Genomic DNA, 20,626 nt, shown 5'->3' with positions numbered 1-20,626 from the left:
TGAACTTAAACGTTCAATTTAATTATTGTATTTAAGAACTGTGTGTCTATATATTTTTCTTCAGTTACTGTTTCCAAGAAAGAAACATGTCTAGTCAATGCACAGGAAGAAAGCTACCATAATGACATAACAGCCTACATATATGAAACATCATCCACCCACTCCTACAAGCACACAGCTATCCAGCCTCCAGTAGCTGGACCCGACAGGGCAGCAGTGTAGCTGAAGCAGCTGTTGACTGAAGCCGACAATCCTTCCGACTGTAACCAGAGGGTTCACCCACGGTTCACCTCCAAACGCACCCGGATCAGCCCCGCCTACACTCACCTCCAGACTCTGTCCTAACATTAGGCAGATGTGCACAGCGGCCAAACAGCTGTTGAGGGGAGGATATGCTGTATTCAATTTAAGGACAGAACAGCATGATGAAAATGATAATGGACAGCTGAGCTTTGTTTTTAATTGATATGGAAAGAATCTTAATCAGAGTAATATGAGACATCGAACTTTGGTTTTGCTTCAAAGCATAATTTACTCAAAGCAGACTGGGAGCAGCACTATTTGTTGACAACATCTGAAGTGCAGCTTTTCAAAATGAAGTTTTGTGTGTACTCCTTATCAATATTAAATTATATTTTTAGGTTAATGAGGGTTAGATGAGGGTAGGTTTTGATTATTATAACCGACAAAGAAGTCAAACAGGGAAGATGATTGGTTTGGGCAACTTGTCAACTAATGTTTCATTCATTAGGCATCCATATGTAGCTAAATGAATGTTACTACATGTTTTAATAGCCACTTTGAAATGCAATTTCACTTCACAGCTGCTCGATTTGTATGCTTTCTGTCTTTCTGTCTGTCCTCGCAGCGGACCAGCTCCGTGTTTTGGATGTGTGATGTGGTCGAGTGTCCTCAGACGCCCCCTGAACTGACAGACTGAGCTGCTGAACCTCAAACATTCCATCTGACCACAGAGTTCCTCCTAATTCAGCCCATCAAACGCACACTAACACACACACTCAAACATACTTATACATCCCTAAGAGCACACACACATGATGTTTTTAAATACACATATACACTCATTGACCCAATGACCTCTGACCTTCCTGTGTGTTTGTGTGTTTGTGTGACTGTGTATGTATGTTACCTACTTCCAGCAGTCTACTGAGTGTGTGTGTGTGTGTGTGTGTGTGTGTGTGTGTGTGTGTGTGTGTGTGTGTGTGTGTGTGTGTGTGTGTGTGTGTGTGTGTGTGTTTAGTGTGTGTGAGTGTTGAGCTGACCCTGTTCCCCCCAGACGAGCAGGTGGCAAAATAAACAGAGGCAGGACAAAAGGGAAGCCATGGCGGGGCTCTTGTTGTCAAAACAGTGCCTCGGTACATGGCAGGCAGCCATCATCAGGCCAGCCCAACCCTCTAACCATCCCTCTGACATCCACCCATCCATCCATCCTTCCATCCATCCATACAGCTGCCAGCACAGCTTTCCTGCGTCCATAAATCATCTCCTCCTTCCATCAATCTTTCACGGTTTATGGCAGGTTCTACAGGAAGTTAACTGTCAAATTTCATTATTGTTCCTACATGTAAGGTCCACATGGTCCGGTGGTTAAGAGTTCTGTTCTGCAGTGTCAATGGTTTGAACCCCAGCACATCAATACCTGCCAAAACAACCTTCAGATACTCCACAGTCATCTGCTTCCACAACATCGCACGGTACGCCTCAACCTGCAAGCGGAGAAATATTCCCTGAGGCCCATGAATAAAATGTGTCAAATCAAAGGCTTTGAATTAAGACAAGAGGTCGTTTGCAGAAGTGACTGCAGCCTCCCAAAATAGACTGACATTCAAAACAGAGTTTGAAGAGGTCAAAGGAGGTGTCTCACATCAGCGCACACTGCTGTCGCCGCTCATTTCCCCATCGTTTCATCTTTCTTTGTGTCTGGGATTTACTACAGACCTGACATGCACCTCATTAAATATTCTTCTTCCTCAAGATCAAACAATCTTACATTTTTTATTTTCTGACAGCTTCTTCCGTCACACAATATCAGGGAAACTGTCCCTCAACACAGGAACAAAGTTTCATATGTTTTCTTCCCTTAGCTTCCACCTTTTACAGGATTAAAGGTTTAAGGCACTTGGCCATTGGCTTTACTTTAGGAACCAAAAGGCTGTCCAACAGTTACTTCTTTAACTTACAACTTCCATTTATTACACCTCTCTCTCTTCTGTTGTGTCACTACATCTGCCGGCTCTCTACTCTCTTGCTCAGCTGCGAGCAGATGGAAGAGTCTGTGATGATGACAGGAAATTTAGTCCATGTGCAGTAATAATAGTGCTCTGTGTCTACTTGTGTGTGTTCAGAATTTTCATTTGTCAGCATGTATTGTTAGTTTCAGTGGATACCATACAGAGAACATACTTCTTATGACCTTTTCAAACCCAGTGAGGTAAAACATGACTGCAAACAGAACTCCATCAATGGGATCAACACCACATTTCATCCCTCTTAGTGTGCCTTAAAGGCTGCTTTGCAGCTCTGCACTACGGGGCTATGCACGCAGCCACCTCCTCAAAACTGTAGCTACACATCCAGTAATCTGTAGATTCTATATAGAAATGTAGAATCTGTTGGCAGGGATGTGGATTTCATGGATGGCAAGTGTTTGCGTTTGTAGTACACTTATAGTCCAAGTGATATTGACCAGCCACGTATCAGCAGGCTGTGGCGTATGCAGGAAAAACAGTGTGGAGAGCAAAAGATAATCCACCGTAATGACATCCCGGCTCCCATCAGCGGCTATCTGACGGTCACTTAGCTTCTTATTAATCTCTATAAACAGACATCTGCATGCTAACAGCTAACAATGTATTCTAGATCTAAAATTCAACTTGAGACAAGTCGGCTTGGCGTGGTGTCACAAAAGCTGTTCAGCATTTAGATTTCCCGACTTCCTCAAATGCATCAGAAATGATCGATCCGACCTCCGTTCATCAAGAGAGAAAGTAGTTTTCTTCTCCTCTTGAGGACAGATCTGACAAAGCTTCATTTTTACCTTTTACTAATCTGCATCATGAAAAAAAACTTAAGACCCATTTAAGTCAATCAGAGTGCAGACTCTGTGTAACTTACTATTTACAGTGAAACTGAGACTCACAAGAAACAGATGAACAGGCGCTCCTCCGGGGGAGCACCATGAAATGACAACGATTATTTTGCTGACATATCTGGACAGGAGAAATTTGCTTTACTTTCTCAAGTTGCTAACTGGACTGTAAACAATGCAGCACGCAGAAAAGGAAGTCTTGACTGAAAGTCGTTAATCGCTAACCGCCGGCTACACACCCCACATGTTCACCGCTGTCCCCAGAGGCTTTATCGTCTCAGACAATAGCCAATGGGTTCCGAGATTGCACATCAAATGGCTATGATGTTATCTTGTCGGGAGAGCAAGAATTCTTATTAGTCAGCTTGTTTTTTTTTTGTTCTCTTGTAGTGCCAGTGGAGATTATAGTGAAAAACATAAAGGCTCAATAATCTGCTGCTTTTGAGATATTTGCATCCAGCAAAGCACCGCAGTCTTTCTGCTTCCTGCAAACAACGATTTATATCCCAAAGAAGAAGACAACTCAGCAGAGCTCTCCCGTTCTGCAATGAAATGAAGCAGATATCCCGATAACTGCTCCTTATCACACAGTATATGAAACAATGTCATGTAATGTCTTTGAGTCGTCAATATCTGCAAAATCGGATTTGTTATTCAGAAGAAACAGGGACAGTCAAATAAATATGTCAGAAATATTAATTATTATTATAGTAATTATTTTTGCAGCAAAGATTGATAGTTGGTGATTTGTTTTAAAAAGAATACCAGTAAGTGTTTTGCAGGTTATAATAATAAGTCAATAAAACACAGTACTCAGGTGCAGGTATATGTGTTATATTGATGTAAGATGAAACAGGAAGATGAGCTGTATAGGGTTTCACAGAGTCTGCAGACACCACAGACGGCCAGCTGCACAGTAGGCCTCTAGTTATCTCCACACATTAACACTTGTTAAGACTGGGCCAGATTAAAGGGATGAACACTCTCTGCTAAACACCGCTTTTCTTTCCTCCCACGTTTACATGCAGACTCACACATTTCCCTGACCCTCTCACACACAGATTCACACAGTCAGATTACAGGCTGAACCAGGTCAGCTGTGTGGCATTATTTTTTACATAGGAAGAAGAAGGGTTAAAAAAAATTCTCTTTCCCTTTCCTCCATTTTTCTTTTCCCTTTTGGCAGCTGAGCACTTTATGTCAGGGGAGACGGCATCTTTAGCTTGTCTGTGTATAAACTGCAGGCTCTTTTAAGGTTTCCTACCATGATATTATAAGGCAAATGAGTAAGTGCTTACATGCTGTTAAAGACCAGTGCCGAGCGGCGAGAAGCCCCAAGCCGGTGATTACCAAACTCTAAAGCACATCTGCACTCCAGCTCAGCCGAGAGTCACGTGAACGCAGTGTGTGGTGAGGGGGAAAATCATACAGGAGCAGAGAAGAGAGGCCCCTCGGGCTTCAACTTATTCAATAGAATCACAATCTGAGTAATTACAGTTTCCTTAAGAGAATTATGTGTCTTTAAAACGGGGTAGAGAGGAGATGGTTATTTTGGATCTTGGATGAGAAGACGATGGCACGGTAGGAAAGAGCCAAGCAGCAATGACAGGGCATGACATCAGCTCTCCTTCTTTAAGCTTCAAATGACTGTATTTCATCGCACAGAGCAGGGATCATGGAGGTGCAGCAGGATTGGTGAGCTGCAGACGGGCCGTTAGTGACATTAAGTCAAGATATCCCTCTTCATGTACAACTGATTAGGATCACAACGTGACAATAGCCCGGGGGCCTGCTGTCCTTGTTTGGGCTCACTAATTGTCTTTGAACAACCTAGTGACACCCTTTGAGCCCGTCTGGGGAACACAGCAGAGGTGGGCACGCAGAAGAGACAGAACCTGATGAGTCTTTTGTCATTGGGAGCCTGTGGGCACGGCCCCACTCGTTATCCTGCGTGGACACAGCAGGGGAGAGGAGGACTACTCCCACACCAGCCCATACAAATGGAAATGTCCTCCATCAAAGTGCTGTTAAGTGCTCTCTAACTGGGTTACAGTGCAGCCATAACACTTTTACTGACTTAGAAATGCAGCTCTGTTGTGATGCAAATGAGTTGAAAGCAAAGTGAGTCATTCTGCATAAAAAGCACATAATAATGCTTTTATTTGTGTAATGGTAACTTTCACAGCACCTGGGGCTGGAAAGGTGGAGGTCACAGAGATGGGAAGTTGGCTATCTCTGCATATCTGGTGTCACACCCTCACACCCAGAGGAGCTGAATGAACCAAAGGTTGTAAAGGAAGTTGGAAAAAGATCAACAGTGCTTCTACAGTAGGTCATCATATCCAGTGAGGATAAAATGGTACAAAGACAAAAAATAAAACATAATAATTAAACAACCCCTGACGTAAAACCAGTGTTTCTAACTGATTCAGACCACAGCAGGGACCCATGTTGAGTGTTGGTGAGTCAACATGTGTTATCCAACCTGGCTCCCAGGTCAACACAGGTCTGAAATCGCTCACCTTTGGTATAAAATAGTGATAACCACGAAGTCTCCAGTGAAGCAAAACTTGTTCAGTTGGTGGGTTCAGGTCAGTCTTGAACAAGTATGTTTGTGCATGTGTGTGTGGACCTATATGTGTCTGTATATATCTGAATGTGTATGTGTATGTACACCTTATCCCTTGCGGTACATGTATATTATTTTTAGCTTCTTCTTTTCTACAATAAAAATTTACATGAATCTGCTAAATACAACGTTATTGAAATATGCTTTTGATAAACATAATTAGCAAACAAAATATGGTTGTTCAAACTCTTAAATAAGCAACTGGGCATGTGCATCAGCCCCTGCTAATGCCAGATGAGCTTCCTGTGATGGAGGCATTCACAATTATTTCTGTATTCTTTAATCTGGGTTATATTCAAAGGTGCTTCCTTCTGTGTTCCAAGAGTACAAAATGCTATATTAAAGTAAGCTAATACAAAGCTTTACTATGCAATGGCGGCTTGCCACAACAACCTGTGTGGAAATGTATGCAAGACTTTGTCCGACCTTGTCCTGAAAGACCTTGTGTCCAACTATATTGGCATCCATCCTGTTCATGTGACTTCACTCAGGCACTCAGACACTGAGACAACAACACAAACAAACAACACTGGCCTCATAAGCAACAACAGAAATGAGAGATTAAAGTAGAGAAGGTAGCTTATGTAGACAGTAAGTGCAATAACAATGTTCTGCACACACCCGACTAATTAACTCATTATTGACTTTGGAACCAAAACTTTCAGTGACAGCAGTAACTACTCCTCTAGTTCTAAAAGTGTCTTCAACCAACAGTCCGATTTATTTATTACCTCTCGGACCATTTAACCCACCAAGATGGCGATCCAAGATGGTGCAGCGGATGGCTGCCTCGATGTGTTGGTGTGCGTCGTTTTGTTTTTAGTCTTATATTTATAAGTCTTTTACTTATTTTTATTCTAGTTCCGTGTTAATTGTTCTGCACCGAAATCACCAAAACAAATTCCCTGTATGAGTAAACCTACTTGGCAATAAACCCAGATTCTGATTCTTTGATTGCTCTTGTAGAAAGGTCTGGTCCCCATCCTGTTTGGACAGACTTCCATAGTGTAGGTTGGGCCAATTACAAATAATTGAGGGCAGGTTTGATATGATTATTGAGGAGCACTGTTCATGCATTTTAGTTAACAACCAAGATGGCGCCAAATAACTGGATGGGATTTTGATTAACTTTACCCACAATTCAAGTGTTGGATAGGTTGCTGAAGGTTGGGGCACAAAGGTCGATTATAGGCTACACCATCCGATAACTTGGTCTTTAACACTGCACAGCATTGTTGTTGTATATTTGAAACACAAAATTTAACATAACTTTTATCCATCCAACAAAGACTTGGCTAACAAGACAAAAAGTCAAATCAAAAAAAGCTTGTTACTCCTTATAGACCTGACAGTACAAGGTTTGCTGTAAGTCTGGGCTGTTTGACCCAAGCACCACTGAATGCAGTGCTGTGCTGTGGTGACAACAGTAGGCCACATTTGATGTATGGGCTGTGTTTGTAGAAGTTGCAGCATCTACTTGAAGACTTCAACACCAGCCATTAGTCTTGTGTGAGAAAGACCTTGCACAGACCAGAAAGGACGTACAAGCACACACACGCATACACACATGTGTGCTCAGACTTTCTGTTTTTTCTCTCCCTTTCACACACAGAACATCCCACACCCATGCTGAGAGCCTGACCCCCTCTCCTGCTGGCATCTAACAGTGGGCACTACATCACTGTCAGCGTGCAGACCACCAGGGAACGGCTCCGGGCCACTCTGCTCTTGTAGCGCCAGGCTCCGAGCTCCTCTGTGGCCCAGGCCAGGCGCTGAGTTATGGCAGAGCCGGAGAGGCACATTGTAGTGGGGAGACGTTCCAATTTGTTGCCCTTTATAGAAAACAGACAGGTACAAATGGCCCGAGTGCTGGCTGGAAATCGGTCATTCAAGTGTCATTTTAACTCTGCAGAGTTTTACAGCACACTGACACACACACACACACACACACATCATATGTTACCTCAATTCCAAGCCCTACAGATGAGTGACTATATAGTGAATCAGCTCCATGAGGAGTCTAATGGGATTACAACATCTACACATGGTAAATACTCACACTGAGCAAGTCAGGGTTTAAAATGACACCTTTTTGGCCCGATACTTTAATTGTCCAGGTGTAGTTTACAAGTAATTTCTCAGATATTTGAATTAAAGCTGCAACGATTAATCAATTAATCATTTGGTTAATCAATTCGATACAACCATTTCAATCATTTTTCATAAAAAACATCAAACACTTGCTTGTTCTCGCTTTCAAAATGTAATAATTTTCTTCTTTTGTCATTTATGACAGTTAACGAGGAGTCTTTGGGTTTTTTAAACGTTGGTTTACATTTTCCCAACAACTCATGGAGCTCACCCTTTCATATATTCATCTGTGATTTGTTCAACAACTTCAAAGCCCTCCAGAGGCTACAGTACATCCAGCATCAAAAACAAGGCCCGGGAAAAGAGCAAACTCCTTCTTCACACCACAGGGAGCCTCGTGCCTGTGAGAGACAGATAGGTCGTAGGTCGAGCTCCGCTCTTACAACAGTCGCTGATGGTTGCCACAACACGCGGCACCGTGTCAACGACGGCCGTCAGACAGGTTTGATCTGAGCAGCCTGAAAAGATGAAGGAGAGAACAGAGGAGGAGGTGTGTATTGACACTTTCTCTAGTGTTTTTTCTCTCACACGTGGGTGTGCAAACACATTTAAGCCATAAACTGTGATTCCTGGGGGGTGTTGATGGGTCATAAGGCCAACAAAAAACAAGCATCCAAGAAGCCTCTGGAGCTTATCCGAAACCAAACCATATACTGCATACATGTGTGTTTAGTTTGTAATGTTTGCTAAGAGTTTGCAATATTAGACTAGCTCACGAAGATTAACTTCATGTTGCTATAGAAATGTAAACCAAAAGGACACAGTGACACAGAGCACAACAGAAGACGCAGTTCAACCAGCTGGTCGACTAGACGTGCTTGAATTCCACAACTTAAATTTAACCAGAAAGTCTGAAATCTGCAGTAGTTACAGATCTTCCTTTGTTTCGTCCATAGAGGACAGTCAAATGAACTGTTAAGTTTGAAATACAATCTGATCAATCAATCATTGTCTTGGAATAAGTCAAATCAGACTGTATCAGACAGATTGGACGAATCTTATCTCTTATCTGAAATGATCTGAAAATCACACTCAACACATCATCTGTAATGTGAATTGCAGCTTCCACTTATCTCACCTGAAACTTCAACTATGTCAGAAAAGTGCAATGATTTGTTAAAGTGACTAATGTAGTCCAGCAAGGTGCAATATTTTGACCTCTTGTCTTCAATCTCTCTACATGGACCGTCTTTCTAAAATCTGAAAGAATGTCAGGATTGATGTATGATGGGGAATAGCCCTGTTAATAATTTAATGTTACTGATAACTTCTTTGTTTACTCTGGTTATAGTGCTTACAGCATCTACTTCTTCATCTCAGAGTCTGCTGCAAGTTATGGTGAGCAATATAATTTTCATGTAAGTCTAAAAAGAGCGTTTTCATGATTGCTAAAACCAAAGAGGATCACAAGTATGTAGTAGAATTTCTTTCTTGGTGGCAGACAAAGCACTGAATGTGCTGTCATGTTTGTGACTAGTAATGTTCACAAATATTAATGTGTTGATTTATTGATTGAATATGTAATCATAATGGCTCAAAGTGAGCCCACAGTGACATAAGGTACAAAATGTGATTAATTCTGTGCTGTTGTCCTTGTGTGTGGTATTTTACTATTTGTTACACTGACAATAAACCAATGTGTCTACAATAGTGCTAGGCAGATATAACACATTGTTACAGCTTAAGTAAACTCCCTTAAGTATAAAAATTCTTATTCAGTTTATGAAATAGTTAGCCAATTAATTGATACATTTATCAAGACAAAGATTCATCGTTAGGGCCTGTTTCCACTTCTGGCGTTTTTTGCGCTTGCGGCGCCCACAGCCTCAATTTCAGAGCGCTTCTCATTGGCACTTACTGTTGCTAGGTTACGAAGGTTGTCTGGCGGCACTTCTGCTTCCCTTGGTAAGTCTGTTTGACATTGCTCTATGCTTAATATTACACCGAAAACATAAAAACTATGGAAAGGAATCGTGTCCTGGCATCAGCAGCAGCTCTACACCTGGAAATTGTACCCTCAAAAAAGAAAGGATTAGCTTCTCCTCCGCCATTGTTGATGATAAAGTTGATATCATAAGTCCCACCCCTTCTTGATTTTGATTGGTCAGTGAGGAACACGTGACATTAACGAGCGCAGGTGTTTCAAAAGAATTTCTTTCAGTCTTGATGGCAGAGAAAGCACTGAATGTGGTCAAAAGAGTGATTTTATGGTGTAATCATCAGGATAGATGTACAGACAGAATACACAAGACAATTTGTGGCACACAAATGTGTATAGCTATTTATCAAAGAAGGCCTTTTTAGTGCCCACTGCACTGCCCCCTCTACTCTATACAGACTTTTAATGGTACACTTGCTGGCCCAACGTGTAAGTCATGTTTGTGACTAGTAATGTTCACACATATTAATGTGTTGATTTATTGATTGAATATGTAATCATAATGGCTCAAAGTGTGCCCACAGTGACATAAGGTACAAAATGTGATTACGTCTGTGTTGTTGTCCTTGTGTGTGGTATTTTATTATTTGTTACACTGACAATGAACCAATGTATCTACAATAAAATTAATGATTGAATTAATGCCTCTGTGCCATTAGTGGAGGGGATATATATATCGGGTGAGGTGGTGACCTGAAGTAAACTTGCTGTTTCAAAGAGAGAACAGACAATTAGCCATTAATCTAGTTCTTCTAGTTCCCTTTTCATCTACACTTTATCTCTATCATTTACTCACAGCCAGGCACCATGCACTGACATGTCACTGAGGGGCCGTGCTTTTGGTGCATCTACGTATGACTTGGATAGACCTTCAGGAAGAGGAAAACTGATCCCTTTAATTGCATCTGTTGGTCACTCTGAACCTCTGATCTCAGTTGCCACAGAGCCTAGCCTGTCTCTGACCTGGCCTGCAGGGGCTTGGGAAAGGTCACAGTAAAGGCCATGGTCGGCTCGGACACAACCTGACACAGCCAGCCTGCGGCGGGGAGCATCAGACACAGAATGTTCCAGAAATTAAGACTGTCGAGTCATGGGTCACGACCTTAGGTGACATTTAAAGCTGTCATCCTGGGATACTTCAAATATGTTGCAGCAAGTGCATTTCTCAAATCCCACCAAGTGATACACAACACGTCTATATGAACATTTAACTTAAGCATGATCTTTGTAAAGTAATGGTAGTAGATATAACTCAAACTCTCACATCATTAATCATGAAACAGATGAAAAGTAGATCACTTTTAAAGACCAGCTCAAGTCATGTTTTAAGACACATAAAATGTTGCTGCTTGAAATAATAAATTGTGTCTGTTGTGTATGTTTTTTCTGCAAAATATGTTTAATGACGAAAAAAATGATAAAAATCCTCCCAAGGCGTCTCCTCCTTCTCCCTCATTAGAAATTCCAAAATCTGCATAGTCCCCGCCCACTATGCAAATTCCCAACCACCATTGTTTAGTGGCAGCTAGCTTGAAATGTAGTAATTAGTGGTAGTTTTAACGTTAACGTTAACGTTAGTAGTCAGTAGTGAGTGTGCAGAAATTACGATGACGGTTACAGCTGGCTCACACATCGCTGAAGTGGTTGCCATAGGTTACACATAACGATATGCAAATCGTCACCTAGTCCATTAACGGGATTGGCTCCTTAGGTTTGTGACGTCTCAAACCTACCAATCTGAAAACGTGTTGTTCAGCCTGTCCTTGGTACACTGCAGTTTAAAAGCAGACAGGCCCAGCCATGGAGATTACATGAGAAACACCACATGGAGATGTTTACAAGGTTAAAAAGTGATTTTCAATGGAGGGGAGCTTTAAGCGAGCAAAGTTGGTGCTAGGCAGATTTATCACATTGTTACATCTTAAGTAAACTCCCTTAAGTATAAAAATTCTTATTCAGTTTATGAAATAGTTAGCCAATTAATTAAGAGGTTTATCAATATAAAGATTCATCGTTAGGGCCTGTTTCCACTTTTGGCATTTTTTGTGCTTGCAGCACCCACAGCCTCAATTTCAGAGCGCTTCTCATCAGCACTTACTGTTGCTACGTTACGAAAGTTGTGGCACTTCTGCTTCCCTTGGTAAATCTGTTATAAATGGCTCTGTCCTTAATATTACACCGGAAATGTAACAACTATGTAAATGAATCGTGTCCTGGCATCAGCAGCAGCTCTTCACCTGGAAGACACTGAAAACGCTGAGCTGCATTAGTTCAGTAGAGAAAATAGGCACTGCCAGTGCAATAAACACAATAGTGGACACAGGCCCTTAATTATCTAAGTCCTATCTGAGAAACTGTATCTTCTTTACTTCACAGTGATTTGAACATTGTAGGATCTGATTTAAGACTGTCAGACGTACAGAAATTGAATATTCAATTTATCAAAACAGGGTTAGGGTTAAGGTTATCAATTTATCAATCACATTATCAATATTCTTCAGATCAAATACTTTTTTCAGTATTTTAATTATGTGCTTGTTTGACCGCACCTTTCGTCATTCATTCTTTTACGAGCTGCCAAAACAGGCTCAAGTTTCTGATTACATTCCCAAGATATATAGTGTGACTATTTTTCTCACAGGCACCAGCACAGGCCTGGCAGTGCAGGTCTCAGGTCTGCCCTCGACACCCCAGAGAGAGGAATCCTACCCTGGGAAGGGGCTGGGGGGACAGAGGAGAGCAGTAAATCACCTCTCTGCTCTGCATTCACACGAGTGGCGAGCAGCTCTGAACTTGCACTGCGCCGTAAGAACCTGTGAGAGTCCAGGTTTCCTACATGCCCCCGCCCGACCACGCCACCCATCCACTCACACACAAGCAGAGAGGATTGGGGTCAAGCAGCACAGCGACCTCAGAAGAGAAACCCCTCAAAAGAAGAAAAAGAGAAGCCCCTCCCCCCTCACTCCTCTTACAAATCAGAGAGCATTTCATCTGAGAAGAAAACCTTTCATCTCATGCAAAAGAGACACAGACAGCTTCATTTCACGCAGGAACATGAGCGGAGAGCTTCATACAAACACGCAGGGAGTAATTAAAAACCATCACATAACAGCATGTTTAATTAATGGGGATTTACAGTAGAAAATCCCTCTCTGCCAGCCATCCATCCATCCGGCCCTGCTCTTAATACCGTCTCGCCCTGGTCTTCACTTAAACAGCTGAATCCCACTCCCATCTGCTAGGCCTGGGTGAACTGTTAAAACAGACCGTGTCTCTGTTTGGCCCCGAAGCTGCTGCTGACACCTCTGCTGCTGTTAACAAGCAGCTTCAAGTCCAAACTCCCCTATTTCAGACACTTTCTTTTCCCTTTTCTCCTCTCTCCAGCAATCTGTTGAAAGGAGACAATGACATGAAGTACGAGGAAGGTCTTTTTCTTCAATTCTCCTCCTCCTTTTTTCGTTCTCACCCCATTTCTCCTCCAAAGCCCTTTGACATAAACAGAGTCCATCTCTCCAACTCTCTATAAAGAGACCACGCAGCCTCCCTGGGAGCTTCCAGCCCAGACAATGAATCCACATTACTCTTACACAACACTGTGTCTATCTCTGCGCTTCACTTCTCATTCATTATTTCACCCCCTTTGCTTATCCCTGTCTTGTGTTTTCCTGGATTTCCCTGTCTTCTTGTCTTTTTTTTCTGGCTTCCTCCTCTTTAGCCTTATTTTTTAATCCCACCTTAATCTCTTTCTCGAGCTCATCATTGCATCGAGCAGGCTTGAGTGGTTGTTTCCTCATTTGTACTTAATCCAAATTTTCTTGGTGCAGGCCTTGATGGAAAGCAGGGGTCGACTCTTTCCATGTCCTCACAGAAGTCGAACAAAACCGACTGATGCACAAAGACGAAATGAAAGCGAGACGAGGGAAAGGAGCAGAATTTTATCACTGTTCATATTTCCACCATGTTGCTTAGCTGAAAACATGGGTCTGTATAAAAGGCAGAGTGAGCATCCAACCAACGATGGCCCTGAGGTCACACTTAAAAAAGAAAATTGGACAGAAGCTTGAGAGGAGTAAAAAATAGATCAAAGAGGTTGTTCCGGCCCATTCAAATGCAATCACGACCCGATCACATTGTGTTCTCGCAGCGCTTTTAAGAGAACGGGTCAGTTGTGCTTTATTGTGAGTGGGAGCTAGCCTAATGAAAGGGACAATGCGAAGATTAGCAGTGCCAGCGAGGCGGCTCAAACTTCACCCTGGCTTTAATTGCTGCAAACAAGAGGAGATGTAGAGGCAGGGCAAACAGGGGACAAAAGAGCAGGGCCGGCGCAGGAGGAGGACGTAAGAGGAGGTATGAAGGCTGCATGATAAATGGAGGTATGGCTTTTATGGAGGTGTAGTGTGTCCATCTGGGCCAGGCTGGTGTGGGATGTGTCAAGGAATGTGTGTGTGCTGGTGGGCCAGAAGGTCCAGTGCCATCAAAAACCACAACTGAAAGCAGGGGATCTTGTATTTACAGAGTCCCTGTGGTTTATGGGAAGCTTGAGAGTAATCTCTATAAACATATCTGTATTTAAATGAATCTGCAGGAGACGGACGAGATCTTTGGTGTCAAAGCTTCTGGTTTCCAAACTGATATTGTCCAATTGTTTTGGTTGGGAAGCATTGTGAAGGAACATGTTGGAACTGTTCATGTCAAACTGTTTTATTTATCCGCTCAGTGAATGTACTCAGCATCTAGCATGGGTTAGCATGGTAAGCTAGCCTCCGGCTTTTAAGATAGCTAGCCCATTTGTGGCATCAACACTACTCATGTTTGATACATAGACAAGGGCAATGCCATGGAAAGTGTGAAGAAGAAACTTTTCCACAAGGCAACACAACCAGTTCTCAACAAACAATTACTTCAAAAGTCACTGTGGATAAACGCTTTTTTGTTTCTGTTTTGAGGATGCACAGGCCATGCTAACAAATGTGTTCCAGCAGTAATCACATTATGTGGTTGGTTTAAAAGCAAGTACGCATGACAAATAGACTGAAAAAGTCAATCTGGTCTAACTAAGATGAGTACATTGGATGTGTTTGTCATGTGTGTTGGCAATACAATAAACAGTGAGAATAAATAATGGCCTGTCTTTGTGTTCTGTAGCTTCAGCAGTGTAAAATGTCTCTCCTCTCCTCCCTTTATCCCCTTTCTACTCCTCCCAGTGTTCATAGAAGTGCCAAACAAAGCACCAGAAACCGATGCTTACAGTCATGGGCAATGATGTCATGTCACAGTTCACCAATTATATCTCCAAAGACTGGATTGGTCAGACAATGATGCATCAAAACAATCAGGGTCTCTAGAGGTAGGAAGGCATTAATGTACGGAGCTTGAGGAAGGGGTGGAGGACAAGTTCTGCTTTATTTCCAAAACCTCCTCTCAAATCTCCAGAAAATAACGAAACCCCAAGAGATGTTCATTTTGTGAGTTTAAAACAAACAGTTTATCACAAACAAGATTCAACAGGTTACTGGAAGACACTTACCAGTCCGGAGCACGTCGATATGGCTGCAGAGGAGGCAGACAGGTTACGGATAAATCCCTGATACAGGCAGTTGTGAAACCCTGCATCATCCATCACCGTGGCGATGCCATCCGAGCCGAGCGTCTGCACTGTGAACCCCGGGCCGACCACGGAGGACGGGTGCAGGTCCAGGTGCATGTCCTGCCCAAAGGCGGAGAGCCGGTAGTGCAGAGAGGAAGTGGAGAGGGACCTCCTGCTGCGATGACTTCCGCTGCTCACATCGTGGCTCAGGTATCCTCCGTCAGAGTCCACCTCCACTGGGGTCACAAAGACGTAGTCTGAGGAGAAGAGGGATGGAGAGGAAGTCAGTGGAAGAGTGACTATTAGATACTCTGTTCCAGGCAGCAGTTATGTGACCTTTTTGTGTGTTATAACGTACTGCTTCATCTCCTGTTCCTGTAATTTTTCCCACCACACTACCAAGAATAAGTGCAAACATTGTAATTAGGTCTTATCTTTACGCCTCAGTGAAGTGATTGACACATTATTAAATGTAAGAGATTAAAAATACAACGAATGGTACTTGATTTGCATCCTGGTTTTAACGGAAAGCTAGACCTCTCTCTCTCTCTGAACATATGCTGCATGTCTAACCCTTTTTAAATTTTGGTTAGCTAAACATTTTTATATGAAGTAAAACTACATCAAGTGAGCTCAAAATTGGGTTACAGTTGCAGCGAGAAATGTGCCCTCCAGCTCAAAATACACTAGACTTGTTCCTTTAGGAGCTGTCAAGAAGAAACACAGCCTCTGTCACTGAAATGACATGCTTGTGTTCAGTGAAAGGTTCAGTGCACAGCTGTTGCACAGAGCGCAGCACTTCATGTGGATCGCAGATGACTTTTAACAGATGACGCCAGAACGCCAACATCATACTTCCATGCATGTCAGATGTGGGTCAATACTTTAAATCCAGAGGTTGAACATTTATGACGCTCTGATTTCATGCAGCTGTTACAGTGTTCAGTTCAAATAAAATGAAACATCTAACTATTTCCATAAAGCAGTGTGAGACTTCATAGTAAAAGCTGAAATTAAAAACAGTTTTTATTTTCATGGATCTGATTTTGAGGCACGTGAATGCGTAGGGATGCTTTCTTCTAAGCGGGAAAAAGTTCACCCTCACCTTCCCTCAGTAAATCAAACTTTTTAAACATCTCAACTTGTTTCCTTGTTTTTACAGGTCAAAGCAGCCAAGGGGGGAATCCCTGCACTCATTGCTCCTGCCTGCAAAGCCCTTTCTGCAGTTTCCTTACACTTTTGTTTACAAAATAAACTGTACACATGTGGCAATACATTTCAATCATTCTAATTGTTTCATCCAAGACCAACAACAGAACCCATCAGTTCCATATCATCTCATTTTATCCTCATCGCCTCTACAAACATGGAAAGATGCCAGCTGGAAGAAACCTCCGTAGTTGTCAGAAGACAAGCACTCACCGTGATTTAATCCGTGGCTGTCGCTGGAAGAAGAATAGCTGGCTGAGACGTAGTGGGAGGTGTGTGAGCAGTAAATGTGCAGCGTCTGCAAAAAGAAAAAAAAAATCATAAACGGACAGGTAGCAACAGGTTGCAGTACAGGCAGGAGAGGGAGCCAAGAGGTGATAAATGGAGTTCCTCTGTTGCAACATGTGTTGAATTTGGGATAACAATCACTTGTGTTACTTTTCACCACAATCAATGACCACAGCAGTTTGCTGCTGACATAAATCATACTGAAAAGAGACACGTGTGCTTGTTTTGCACCTAAACTAGCAAGGTGTGTGTGCATGGTTTAAGACTTTGAATGAAGTGCCACATGCCTTGAGAATATTCCAGGATAAGAGAGTGGACAGCAGCTTGAGTGAGGAGCAGCCGACCAGCGGGATGGGTAAAGTCCATATCAGAAGAAAAAGGCAATCCATGGTGACGGCATGCAAGCTACACCTCCCCCGTTACCTCCTCAAAGAGCGCAAAAGTCCTAATAACCTGCGATAGCGCATAATGCAAAGTGCACGCATTGTTTGGAGGTTCTGATCCCCGCTTTGCTCCTTCAGGTGAAGTCTGCAGGTTGCAGCAGCCGGTGTTGCGCACAGACGCAGAGCGCACTCATGAGTGCATGTGTGTGTGTTTAATGTGTGTGAGGCGGAGCGGCAGGTAACGGCGTCGGGGATCACCGGGAGGAGCGCTGACTGAGCACCCTGCCCGGCTCTGTGAGAGTCGGCCCTGCTGATGGATGCACAAGTCAGCGGCCGGCATCCAATCAGCGTGCAGCATCATTTACCACGCGGAGATAAAAGAGATTCTCCTCCTGGCAGCAGCAAGACTGGCGCTGCTTTCAAGTGCCTCTCGGAAATCTCCACTTTGAAAGTTTTGCGATGACTTTAAGTGAACATTGACTTCGAACTTTTTTATTTGCCGTAGCTGAAGGAAGTGGAAATAAACATCAGATTTGACTTGGCTACAATTCATGGGGAAATATAGGACCAAAGAACTTTAATTAAGAAAACTTGAGTAGTTTGTCTTTTTCTATACAATGCTACTTAGTTGTACTTTACTAAATTTCAGAAGTCATTTTTTACTGCACTACCTGAATCTAGCATATATAATTAAACTTAGACTTTTCAAAGAAAGAAACATGTTTTCATCTTATAATACTACGTGTAAGATTAGAGGGGTTTGCAACTTGAAAAGAAATGTTCACTTTGTTGCTTCAACTTGCATTGAGTATTTTAACAAATGTTTAATAATTACTTTTATTTAAGTATAGAACCTTGAAAAGTCAATGATCATAGCAGTCAGAAGGAGCTTTGTTATTTCCCACACTTTACAGGCAACATTAAGTACGCACATTGGCCAAAAGGTGGTGCTGTAACAAGGAAGTGCTGTTTCTTTATACAAGCTCTTGACTCTAACTTTGCAGTGCTTACAAGTCTTTGTGCTGAACTCAAATGAAACGCACACATCATTTCAGGCTGTATTCTCGGTGGATCTGTTTTTCAAATTCTAGAGAAACATAAATACATACATTTATTGCTAAATAAATCAATATACATATAAATAAGAGCATCTGCCATTACTGAGTCCTGGCTTCAAACCAGCATGTTTCCACTTCAAAACAAGTCTTCATCAGGATTTATCACACCCGAAAGTCTGGTCACAGTCTACGTGCAGCGGCAACTTTGTTTTTTATTGTCTCACATCTCTGCCTCTGTCTCCAAACAATTTTTCACACAGGAGATTTCATTTATACATCTTCTTTGAATCGCAGGGTTTCTACTTGTTGTGGTTAGGCTGCAGTTACACAACTGGCAGCTATGATGCACAAAGAAGAAAGGATGCAGATTTCCTGGATGCTGCTTCAGGCTCAATCCTTAACTGTTCTAGCAGAACATGATGGTTTGCAGGAGGCTCTCGCGTACGTCAGATCACATTAGGCGCTGCTTCATCTGCAAAATGTGGAACTGTCAGAGACATGTTTTATCTTAGTGCTACAAGTAACATTATGCTCTCATCACATTGTATCAATACACCAACACAAACAATACAACAATGCATGTGAGTGAAAACTAGAAACAAAGAACAAATGACAAATGCACAGGATGTCAAACAAATGCAGGCCGTAGCTTAATAAAAACAAGGATTAAGGGTGTTTTTGTGGGGCTTGCATGTGTGTTCACAAATGTTTAAGTCGAGCACATTACACATGGTTCTGTGGTGCCAAAAATGATTGCTGCATTCATGTCCTCATTGGAGGGTCCCATTTCCAGAGTCTGGAAGTTGTTCTCAAAATTTCAGTGTGTTCTTGAACTTTGGGTTGTGATGTGAAAACAACAAGGACGCTACAAAGATCTGTTGTATTTTATGGCTGAAAACAGATTTAGGTCACTCCACACGGACAGCAAGACACAGTTACAACCTAATACCATATAATGAATGACATGTGAGCAAAAAAATCATATACAATATTTGTATTCATTAAAAACTTTCATCCACAATCTTTCCAACTGATGATTTGTCATTTGAGGAAGTTTACTTGCATCCAGGTTTTTATGGACATAAAAAACTCAACAGCAACAAATCTGAAATCCTCATCAACGGCCCCAAATCACTCATCACATCCTGCCCCGAATTCTCCCTCTGCATTGATGGCTCCACTGTTCCTGCTTCCATACACATCCGTAACCTTGGTGTCATCTTTGATCAATCTCTCCCCTTCGAATGTGACGTTAACCACATCGCAAAAAACTGCCTCCTTCTATCTCAGAAACAGCGCCCGTCTTCGCCCCTCCCTCTCCTTCTCAGCTGCTGAAACGCTCATCCACGCCTTCATCACCTCACAACGCCTTCACAACCTCACATCCAAAACTCAGCCGTCCGTCTGCTCAGCCACTCTCCCACCAGAGATCACATCACCCCAGTCCAAGCACCAGACTTGGGGGGACAGTACCTTCTCCATTGCTGCCGCCTCCCTCTGGAACACCTCAGAGACTCTCCCTCACTGCCCTCTTTCAGAACTGCACGCAAAACCCACCTCTCTCATCGTGTCATTGTTGTAACTTTTTTTCTTTATTCAATTACTCTGACTCCACATGAATGCAATGGAAGCCTGACTTTTATTGTGCCAGTTCAGATCAACGATTCACAAAACAACAAAACAGTTTTAGAACATTGCAGAGGAAATTGCAGCAGTGTGAACTGGTTAGTTGCAGAGCGTCTGAAGCCGCTGTGTGGAGTTGCAAAAGATTTGACTTGTCAAATCTTCAAACGCAGTTTTAGAGCTGAATGATGTAGCCATTTCTCTTCAGCCAATCAGGAAACAGCATAAATTGGTGTAGGCACCCTGTCTCTAGCGCTGCAGTAGCCAAAGACGGCTCCAGATCCTCTCTTTCCAAACTCTCTGTCTTCGACGTTAATTAATCAGTGTTAGGGTGTGTTTGCTTTGACAGTTTTAGGGAATCTGGCTAAAATGTTACAGCATCACTTTGTAAATGCTCAGCATTACAGTAGTAAATGTGCAGCCCGCCAAAAAGCACTTCAGTCCTACCTTGACCTGACATGACCTGTGAAGAGAAAGTGGATATCCTGCCAAATATCTGGCAATAATGTTTACAAGACAGAAATAGGTGACAGACAAGTATAGTGACTATCCAAATATCCAAAGATCTAACATTATTCACATGCATAGGTGTATGAGAAGGTCTTGACACTTATCCAATAACAGTCCAGAATGAACAATCTTTGCGTGAT

At 42.5% G+C, this 20,626-nt stretch overlaps 1 protein-coding gene across 1 annotated transcript in view; it reads right to left on the bottom strand.

Moving 5' to 3' along the window:
• Nucleotides 1–17,301, bottom strand: part of adamts18 (ADAM metallopeptidase with thrombospondin type 1 motif, 18) — a 65,220-nt gene extending 47,919 nt beyond the window's left edge. Inside the window, exons 1-3 of the mRNA XM_069660085.1 lie at nt 17,200–17,301; nt 16,838–16,922; nt 15,356–15,672 (exon numbers count right to left, since the gene is read on the bottom strand). Of these exons, the coding sequence (XP_069516186.1) occupies nt 15,356–15,672; nt 16,838–16,922; nt 17,200–17,301 (504 nt within the window). The remainder of the gene's footprint in view (nt 1–15,355; nt 15,673–16,837; nt 16,923–17,199) is intronic.
• Nucleotides 17,302–20,626: the final 3,325 nt, after the last annotated feature.

The sequence above is a fragment of the Semicossyphus pulcher genome, unplaced genomic scaffold (assembly GCF_022749685.1).
Source record: "Semicossyphus pulcher isolate SPU_LCO1_2020_fin unplaced genomic scaffold, fSemPul1.0.p SCAF_1, whole genome shotgun sequence".
NCBI classification, from domain to species: domain Eukaryota; kingdom Metazoa; phylum Chordata; class Actinopteri; order Labriformes; family Labridae; genus Semicossyphus; species Semicossyphus pulcher.
The sequence above is the reverse complement of the archived record's forward strand: the minus strand, read 5'-3'. Positions and strand labels throughout refer to the sequence as shown.